Raw genomic sequence first — 10,299 nt, 5'->3', positions numbered from 1 at the left:
TTAAAGCAAGAAATGCAGAAATTTTCATTACACGATTAACCGCAGATTCACAGACATCTCAATGACACGAGGTTCAGATAGCTTATTGATAGTTATGAAACCAAACCTGATACAAGAAATGTTTATTCAAAAACTATGTGCAGAATCACACACTATTAGCGGCTTCGTTTGTATCCACCTGTTGAACATTTGTAATACATTCTTTTTCTAAGCTGATACAGCCACTAACAAATAATTCAACAAAAAGCTCGACCACTGGAGCAGCACTAAACTTCTCATAATCAAAAATACATGAAATCGGATGCCATAGGTAGAATAGTCGATCCAATAGTTACAGGAATAATTCTTCAGCAATACTTTTCGTCGCATATCTTAAATAGAAGAGAATGAGTTGCTGAGTTTGAAAATTAGTCAAGCTTGACATTAGCGTACAGGAGGGTGTCCTTGGTGAGTGGCATGTTCATGAGAAAATAGATCTGCACCAAAACGAAATAACTTGATCAGATGATGATGTTTTGTTTTTGTTCATTCTAAAATTAGATATGTACTATAACATAAATTTTTATTCGACTATGGCCTTCTCCAGTTTACAAAGCAGAGGTATTAAGTCTAAAGCTGTTTTGTCACAAAAACATTGTAAAATCAAACCCAAAAGTTCCAATGCTCCAAAACAACCACTTATAACTAGCTTTGTGGGGATAAAAATTTAATAGCTTCTAAATTTAAAAAACAGTCGCAAAAATTTATCCATAGCATGAATTAACCCACCGCAAAGTGTATTACATTTATCCACCAGGACAACCTCACTTCTATTCATGCATTACCGAAATATTTCTCAAATCAAATGCTAAATCTTTTTCACAGGCATGAACCAAAATCTTCAATTCTCTGGTGAACTCAAACCAAACTTGCAGTCCAACATAAACCCTCCATTTCAACCTTCCTGACTTACGGAGAGCGCTCCCGATATTGGCTAACACCAGTTATAGACAAATTTTAATGCTTCCAAATATAAAATAAATACAGATTTTATATAAGATCTTATCCTTGTTGCATGTTCATTCTGGATCAGCTGAAACATTACAGAAACAAGAACACAAGAATTTGGAGGTAGATCAATTTAATTTTCTTTCTTGAAAGCTGTCAACGGAAGACCATAATTTTTTATCCAGATTAATAGATTTAAAATAACCTCTGGAGGCAGTGCATACAACTTTGGTGCTCAAATGAATAGCCAGCTAGTACAGTTGATTGCTGCCCATCAATTGCTATGGTCAATGTGATATTATCAATTTAGTTGATGCAAAAACATATTTGGATGATAGCAAACAATGTGAATTAAACTACGACGAGGAATTGAATTACTATGACTTCACTCGCACCCTACTTCGTAATTAATTACATCAGCTTGTCACTTTTAGCTATTCATGTTCATTCAAATAGGACATTTTTCCCAGAAATTGGTATTTCAAACTTATTTTAAGTTATGATAAGGTTTAAAGTAAAAGCCTCTTGGAGATGCTCTGTGCAACTCAAACCAAGCGAGATAGTGATCACAAGTTTAATACATATTCCTCTTTCCACTATCACCTATTTCCTAGCAACTTCAGGATGTAATATACACAGATATGAGCTAATAGACTTCTGATAACCAACCGAAATTATCAAGAAGTCACTTAGCCCACGGCATGGATACCAAGTATGAGTGTAAATCTAGTTTTGAATCTCTGAGAAACTCAGATCGTGTAGAAACCAACTAAATCATATGACATATACACATTCAAAATTTCCACTACGTATTGAATCATGTTACATTTAACAGATTAAATAGCACGAGAAGGATGAATGAAGTAAACCCGTTATCATGAAGAAACTTACCCCAAACAGAGTAGCAATGAGAAGTATTATTCCTGTTATCCAAGCTAACGTCTTCCTAACAAAGACCGCTTCTGCGATTTTGCTGGGATCGGCTGAGGCTTCTGTTTCCTCCAACCAACGGGCAGATGCTCGAGATGCTATTTTCACATGGAACATAGTTTCCAACTCTGAGGTAGTGGGTCCACCCAGGACAATGACTCCACAAATTTGGCCTGATTGTACAATCACTATTTAGTTTCCAAACTTGAAAATGAAGAGAAAAATAATATGCGAATATTAAGATTTTATATGCCAGCATCATCTGCAAACAGAGAAGCATTCTTCGGCTAGATATAATTAGAAGCATTCTACATTTCAACAGTAGGGTTGTTGTCCAATCTTATTTGTTTGGTACAGAGCATCAGAAATTTTGATTAATGTTTATTTTTCAGTAAGAAGAGGAATTATCGGTAAATATGAATGATAAGACGTCATTCGATCAATTGTTTTGAAAATTAGAATGAAAACCCACCCAATTTAGATACCTAATCATGTACAAACAAATTACACATCATTGGCTTCCACTAAAACATGTTACCACCTGATCAATAATGAAATAAATGGACTTTCTTTGATACCATTGTCTAGATTTGACCATAAGAAGCGTTTGAACAGCAAAAAAAACAGCGCAATAAATTCACTAACAAACCAATTAATGTAACTCTTCAAAAGCATTAAAAGGAAAAGGAAAAATACAAGTTGGTGAATTTATAGATAAAGTTACTTCATGGCTCGAATAGGCATCAAACCTTGATAAGCTGCCTGTAAGGAATCAAATATCTTAGAAATAGAAGTGACAAATAGTTCCAATCCATTTTGAGCAATGCTTTCTCCATCGTAATGATCCTGAAAGGCCTGTGACAACAAAATAGACTGAGAATCATAAAACTAAACCAAACACTCTAGGCCAACATATGTACGGTCCACCAGATGTTTATGAGCATAAATCGTAAAGTTATTCAGCCAGTTCACTTTCAATACCTTGTTTTCAATTCGTTGGCAACAAAGCAATTTGCCTCACCAAAATTATTTCAACAATTGCAACTTTCAAAAGCTTTTTATTCATTTAGTATCTTTCACAGTCAACAATATCAAAAACCCAAGCATCCAAAAGACTAAAATGGAATTTAAGTACCTTTTGTATTATAGTTTCTGGCTACACATACATGGGCAAAAAGTAATTTCATTCCAGACCCAGTAATTAGGTTTAAGACAATATGAAACTAAAATGATCCTAAATTAAGAGTGTTAAGACTGAGGATTTTAAGGGTAAAAAACGTGAGAAATTCTAGACCTTTATTCCATCAAATTTCCCAATAATTAGCTCTGCTGGACTCTGATCTCTTTTTGACAATACTTCATGTAGCTCCATTGCCCTTCTAATATTATAAATGAGGGAGAAAAGATTCATGGTGTATTCTCTGTCAGCTCTCTGCCATATTTAATTTACAGGCCTTCAGAAAATATTTCAGAAACAAAATAATCCATGATGACTTTGAAATTGCTGAGTTAGTAGAACCTTTGACATATAAAGTATCAAAGAGGCGCCATTAGCCAAGGGGACAGCAAACTCCCCATTCAATGGTCTGGATGCATCTTCAACATACGATCCACCCAACCAAGAAGCCTGAGTGTAAAAAACACTTTCAAAAAGATACACACACATGCATATATAGATATATATATATATAGAGAGAGAGAGAGAGGTGACTAACAAAATCAGCTAGCTCTTTATCTGAACACTCAGAATCACTTGATACTTCGTTCAAGGACACCAATGATGCTTCATCTTCACCTGAGCAAACATAAGATCAATAAAAAGATTCAGATTAGGTGATGACTCTGGGACATTTACCATCCACGAAGGTCAGTTACCTGGAAGCTGAATGTCCACCCTTTGTTCATCACCCACAACCTTGATCCCAAGAGCACCACTAAATGCAGGGTTGTCTGAATCCAAATTAAGTTGAGTGCCTGTATACATAAATTTGTGAATGTTAAGTGACATCATTAACCGAGTACACAAGAGGTCACATACTCACACATGCAGAAGATCTCAAGCCCATCATCCAGAAGCTCCTAGATTCATCTTCTGTTATACTAGTGTAACAATATAACTGAATTCATATTCAATTTTACCATTTTATCCCTTGTAATTGTAAATATAAAAACTCTTGTATTGATCAAAGGAAATACAGAAAAGAGGATTACAATTTACTAAGCCTTGTTCCCGTTCTTTAATTTCTCTAACTCGGTATCAGAGCAGAAATGGCAGAAACCACCTCACCTGGCGAATCGAGCTCAGCCACAGCATCTAATCTCGGCACTAATCTCATGATCCTGAATCCCTCCAACCAAATCAACACCATCAAACTCACCAATGATAATTTTCTCCTCTGCCAGCTCTAAGTGTTGGCTAGAATTCGAGGATTGGGTCTTGATATTAACATCGACCCTCAATCAACCATACCACCCAGCTCCATACCCGGTGAAAATGGCATTGATATTCCGAATCCTCTCTACATTACTTGGTCCAGACAAGATCAACTTCTTTTTTCATTCCTTCTGGCCTCCATGACCGAAGGAATTCAAAGTCAAATGATTGGGTGTTCCTCGTCTGCTCAAATCTGGATCGCGGTCTCTACTTTGTTCGCTACTCGCTCAAAAGCGAGAATGATGCAATACAAACTCCAATTGCAGACACTCAAGAAAGGTAGCCTTAGCATGAAGGACTATCTTGGCAAAATGAAAAATTATGTTGACTCACTTGCTGCTTGTGGGCACCCTATATCAAATGATGATCAGGTTCTGTATATTCTGGGTGGTGTTGGAATGGAGTACGACTCGGTTGTTGTTCATGTGACCTCTCGAGTTGAACCAATTTCCCGGTGCTTTGCTTTTATCGCATGAAGGGCGTATTGAATCATATACTGTAAATGTGGATGGCACCATACCTACAGCCAACATCTCTACTTTTACCCCTGCAAAAGGACGTCCATCGTCAACATCTTTGAGCTCTCCCTCTCGCAGCAGAGGTTGTGGACGATTTGTGCGAGGTGGTCGACGAAGCTGATCTAATAGCAGTAATCGCCCTATCTGTCAAATTTGTGGGTATTCTGGCCACATTGCAGAGAAATGCTATTATCGCTTTGACAAGGAATTCATTTCACAACCACGAACTTCCAAAAATGACTACTCACATTCATATCCCAATAAACCTGAAGCACCACCAACTGCTGCAGTGGCCGTAGCTAATTCAGAGAGTTTAAATGATGACTGGTGGTTCCCAGATTCCGGAGCTTCTCATCATGTCACTAATGATCTCGCTAACCTTGCTCTTGGTTCCGAATATACAGCTAGAGGTAAAGTTCTTATGGGAAATGGAACAGGTTTACCTATAACCCATATTGGATCTTCATCTTTTCTATCTCATGATTCGAACCACAGATTATTTTTGAATCATCTACTTCGAGTTCCTCTTATATCTAAAAACCTGCTTAGCGTCAGTAAATTTGCTCAAGACAATAATGTCTATTTTGAGTTTCATCCCTCTTTTTGTGTTGTGAAGGACCTAGTGACGGGAACCACCCTCCTCAAAGGCACCTTACATAAAGGCCTTTATATGTTCCCCTTGGGCAAACCAGCTCCCTCACCTACTCACTCTGCCACATGCGTGCTTACTCCTCCTCTCTAAGCGGTCCTTTTCTTCAATCAAGTGAACCAGTCTCACAAGTTAACTGAAGTAGCACCTTCAACACTCAATCAATGGCATTATAGATTAGGTCATCCAATGCTTTCCACTGTAAAGCACATTTTATCCAAATGTAATATCGCTTTTTCAAAGAATGACAAAATTGGTGTCTGCTCATCTTGTGAATTGGGAAAGAGTCGTTGTCTTCCATTTCCTTCATCCTTATCCTGATACAACAAGCCATTCCAGTTAATATATTATGATGTATGGGGCCTGCTTACACCACTTTGACCAGTGGCTTTAAATATTACATCAGCTTTGAGGATGCCTATAGTCGATACACCTGGATCTACTTTCTTGAAACAAAATCTGAGGTGTTCCAAATTCTTCATCAATTTAAGACTCATGTCGAACTACAATATGATACCAAAATAAAAACTCTTCAAACTGACTGGGGTGGTGAATATAGACCATTAACTCTTTTCTTTATAAAATATGGGATCCATCATCGTCTCTCTTGTCCACACACTTCACAACAAAATGGTGTTGTCGAAAGAAAGCATCGTCATATAGTTGACGTTGGTCTTTCTCTCCTTGCTCATGCTCACATGCCTATAAAATTTTGGGACGATGCTTGTTCCACCACTGTTTTTCTCATTAATCATGTTCCTAGCTCTGCCATTCAAGGAGTTGCTCCTCTCAAAAACTATCAAATCTTGACCCTGATTATTACCTTCTTCGTGTTTTCGGGTACTTGTGTTTTCCTTATCTTCGAGTCTACAATGCCCATAAACTTGAGTTTAAGTCTAAACCGTGCACCTTTCCTGGCTATAGCAAAAAACATAAAGGGTATAAATGCCTAAGTCAAGATGGTCGTATTTTCATATCTCGGCATGTTAAGTTTGACGAGTCTTCATTCCCCTTTTTCGATACTCATTCTGAAAATTCACTTCACACATCTCCAGTTACCTCTAACCTTACCTTACCAGCTCTTCCTGTCACTTCTTTATCCCAACCTCCGTCTCACTCACCCTCCCCAACTCCTGCACATCCCATTAACACCTCTGACATTTCCTCTTCATCTCAAGACCATGATTCAAGCTCATCACCTATCTCTCCCACTAATGAGTAGCATGTTCCTCTCCCTACGAATGTGCACTCCATGGTCACTCGGTCCAAAGCGGGTTTTTACAAACCACGGTTGTATACCTCTCAACTCACACATGTTCATGAACCAACCACTGCACATGATGCCTTAGCACATCCAGCTTGGTGTCATACTATGAAAGCTGAGTACAATGCTTTAATCCAAAATAAAACTTGGGTTATAGTTCCAGCACCAACCAACACGCCAATCATTGGATGCAAGTGGGTTTTTAAGATCAAAAGACATCCCATTGGAACTGTGGCCCGGTACAAAGCTCGTCTCGTTGCTAAAGGGTATTCCCAAACTGCAGGGCTAGATTACACCGAGACATTTAGTCTGGTTATAAAGCCTACCACAATTCGAGTTGTTCTCACCATTGCTCTTTCTTATGGATGGTCTATTCAACAACTTGACGTTGATAATGCTTTCCTTAATGGTACTCTTAATGAGCTTATCTTCATGCAGCAGCCTCCTGGCTTCGAACAACAGTGTCATGGCAAACAACTTGTGTGTCAACTGCATAAAGCGATCTATGGGCCCAAACAAGCACCTCGTGCTTGGTTTGATAAGCTGAAATTTGCCCTGATACATTTGGGATTCATTCAACCAAGGTCTGATGCTTCTCTATTTGTTAAACATGGAAAGAGTTTGATTATCTATATCTTGGTTTATGTCGATGACATAATAATCACAGGCAACAATGTTGCTCAGATCCAGGATCTTATCTGTCAGCTAAACTAAAAATTCTCCCTCCTACTGGTCTATTTCTGTCTCAGGCAAAATACATACATGATCTGCTGAAGAAAACGAATATAGACAATGCGAAGTCATTACCCACTCCTATGGTTTCTGGTTAAAGCTTTCCTCCAAAGATGCAGAATCTTTTTCTGATGCAACTTTGTATCGTAGCACCGTGGGTGCTCTACAGTATCTAACCATAACAAGACCAAATATTGCCTACAGTGTGAATAAAGTTTGTCTGTTCATGCAAAGTCCTTGTCTTTCTCATTGGAAGGCTGTTAAGCAAATCCTTCGTTATCTCAATGGAACCTCAAACCATGGACTTCACCTTACTGCTGCCTCTAGGCTTTCTCTTCATGGCTTTTGTTATGCAGATTGGGCCAATGACCCCGATGACAGGCGCTCCACATCTGGATTTTGCTGGTTTCTAGGTACCTCGCCTATCACCTGGTGTTCAAAGAAACAATCGGTTGTTTCCCATTCAAGTACTGAAGCAGAGTATCGTAGCCTTGCAAATGCCACTTCAGAATTACTTTGGCTTCAGTCTCTGCTTGCTGAACTTCATGTTCCAAGTCGTGCCTCACACATACTATGGTGTGACAACAATAGTACAATCTCGTTGAGTGCCAATCTTGTACTACATTCTAAATCCAAGCATTTTGAGTTAGATTTCTTCTTTGTTCGTGAGAAAGTTCTGGTCAAGCAACTCGACGTTCAATTTGTTCCCTCCTCTGATCAAATTGCAGATGTTTTCACAAAACCATTATCTTCTCACATTTTTCATCGGTTTCGATCCAAGCTCAGCCTTATCGACAAACCAACGCTGACCTTGCGGGGGGATGTTAAGTGACACCATTAACCGAGTACACAAGAGGCCACATACTCACACATGCAGAAGATCTCAAGCCCATCATCCAGAAGCTCCTAGATTCATCTTCTGTTATACTAGTGTAACAATATAACTGAAATCATATTCGCTTTTACCATTTTATCCCTTGTAATTGTAAATATAAAAAATCTTATATTGATCAAAGGAAATACAGAAAAGAGGATTACAATTTACTGAGCCTTGTTCCCGTTCTTTAATTTCTCTAACTGTGAATATCTTACAGCAAAGAAACTATTGAGGTGGTAACTTAATGTTGGTCTAGTTCGAACAACATACCTTCAGCTCCTGTAACTTCAAGCAGCAATACAGCACGAGGCCTATTAAACGGGTTGGGCATAAGCACCTCGTTCAACTGTAGAACAGAAATCAAGAATAAAATGCAAGTCATAGCAGATATAACAAAGTTACTTTGTACGCTTGTCTCCTGTTGTACCTTCGATGAGCTAGCAGCAGTAAGGGTCGAAGAAGGTGGAAAGCCAAGCAACACAGATGCGGCAGCACCAACTTCAGAGGGCGAGAATGTGGTTGTCTGCATGACCACCAAAAATTATGAGTTCTTTTCAAATTAGATAGCAACCAACATGGTAGCATTCCCTTGATTGTCCGTATCAGCAATGATAACGAATAAGTTTTGACACTATGTGTTAGGGATCATGGCCTCCAAAAACTTTGTTGAATTATTTACATCCAAATTATTCTTAATAAAGAAAAAGCAGGAGACAAGATCGGGAAGGAAAGAAAATTATCAAGAAACTACATTTTGAAAACTAGAACCAAGTCTTTCAAAACTGCATCTAAAGAAAATATTTTTAAAATGCCAAATCCATGGAGTTTTAATCATACATTTAAAAGCTAGACTTTGAGCTTGATAAGCTTCTATATAGTCAACCTTGGATTTGTATGTCAAACTCAAATCACAATATCAAAAAGATATAAAGAGCTTTCCAAGAACTAAAAACGAAAAGCGAGAGAATTAAAAAAACAAAAGTTTACAAGTCTTGCTTTCCAATCAAGTGAACCAGCATCAATCAAAATAAAATGGACTCTTGCAATCGAGTAAGATCCCAATTTGTACGATCAATAATCATTACACTCCACCGCAGACATGAATACTTCTTCGATACTTTTTAACGAGTAAATTATTCACTCGCAGCTCAAAAAAACAAGAACTTCAAATATTAAAACAAAATTTCATCACCTGATCAGGCGAACGGCGAAAATAATCCCGAGTTTGGCTGTCGAGGAAAAGCACATCCCCAAAACCAACCTATAAAAATCAATCAAAAACCAAAACTATCATGAATTTTAATCCTCACAAAAGTAAGAGATAAATCACAAATTTTCTACATAAAAATATCGAATAAATCTATAAAATAAACACAAAACATGAACGAGCAACAGCTAAAAAAAACCTGGAAAAGAGAGAGAATCGATAAAAGGGAGGCAGCATAAGCTCTGAATGGATCCATTGCAACAAATGCTAGAGATTCGAGAAGAAGATCGAGAATATGAAGACCAATGAATTATCGCTAGGGATACGATGGCGTTTTGGGCAGATTCGAGTTTCAATATTAGCTTGTCGAATTTACTGCGCGATCGAACTTTATCTTTTTTACTCGAATAATTATTATTAATTATTTATTATTATTATTATTATTATTACAATTACAATTACAATTAATTACAATTACATTATTTATAAAATTAAGTTTCTAATACTGTTTTATAACCAATAATTAAGTTTCTAATACTGTTTTATAACCAATAATTAAGTTTCTAATACTGTTTTATAACCAATAATTTAATATTAAATTTTATATAAAATTTAAGAGATTACCAATAATTAAGTTTCTAATACTGTTTTATAACCAATAATTTAATATTAAATTTTATATAAAATTTAAGAGATTAACC

The 10,299-nt window shown here is 37.2% G+C and overlaps 1 protein-coding gene across 1 annotated transcript; it reads right to left on the bottom strand.

Annotated features, from left to right (window-relative positions):
- LOC142547638 (uncharacterized) lies at window positions 1–9,999 on the bottom strand. The gene is made up of 11 exons (XM_075656010.1): window positions 9,798–9,999; window positions 9,584–9,652; window positions 8,819–8,914; window positions 8,662–8,737; window positions 3,793–3,891; window positions 3,633–3,712; window positions 3,437–3,544; window positions 3,212–3,349; window positions 2,667–2,772; window positions 1,879–2,090; window positions 1–476 (listed from the first exon to the last, which is right to left on the bottom strand). The coding sequence occupies exons 1-11, from the start codon at window positions 9,852–9,854 to the stop codon at window positions 408–410; spliced, it is 1,110 nt and encodes a 369-aa protein (XP_075512125.1). The 5' UTR covers window positions 9,855–9,999; the 3' UTR covers window positions 1–407.
- Window positions 10,000–10,299: the final 300 nt, after the last annotated feature.

This window comes from Primulina tabacum, chromosome 5, assembly GCF_025594145.1.
Source record: "Primulina tabacum isolate GXHZ01 chromosome 5, ASM2559414v2, whole genome shotgun sequence".
NCBI lineage: Eukaryota > Viridiplantae > Streptophyta > Magnoliopsida > Lamiales > Gesneriaceae > Primulina > Primulina tabacum.
This window is presented reverse-complemented; position numbering and strand designations above follow the sequence as displayed.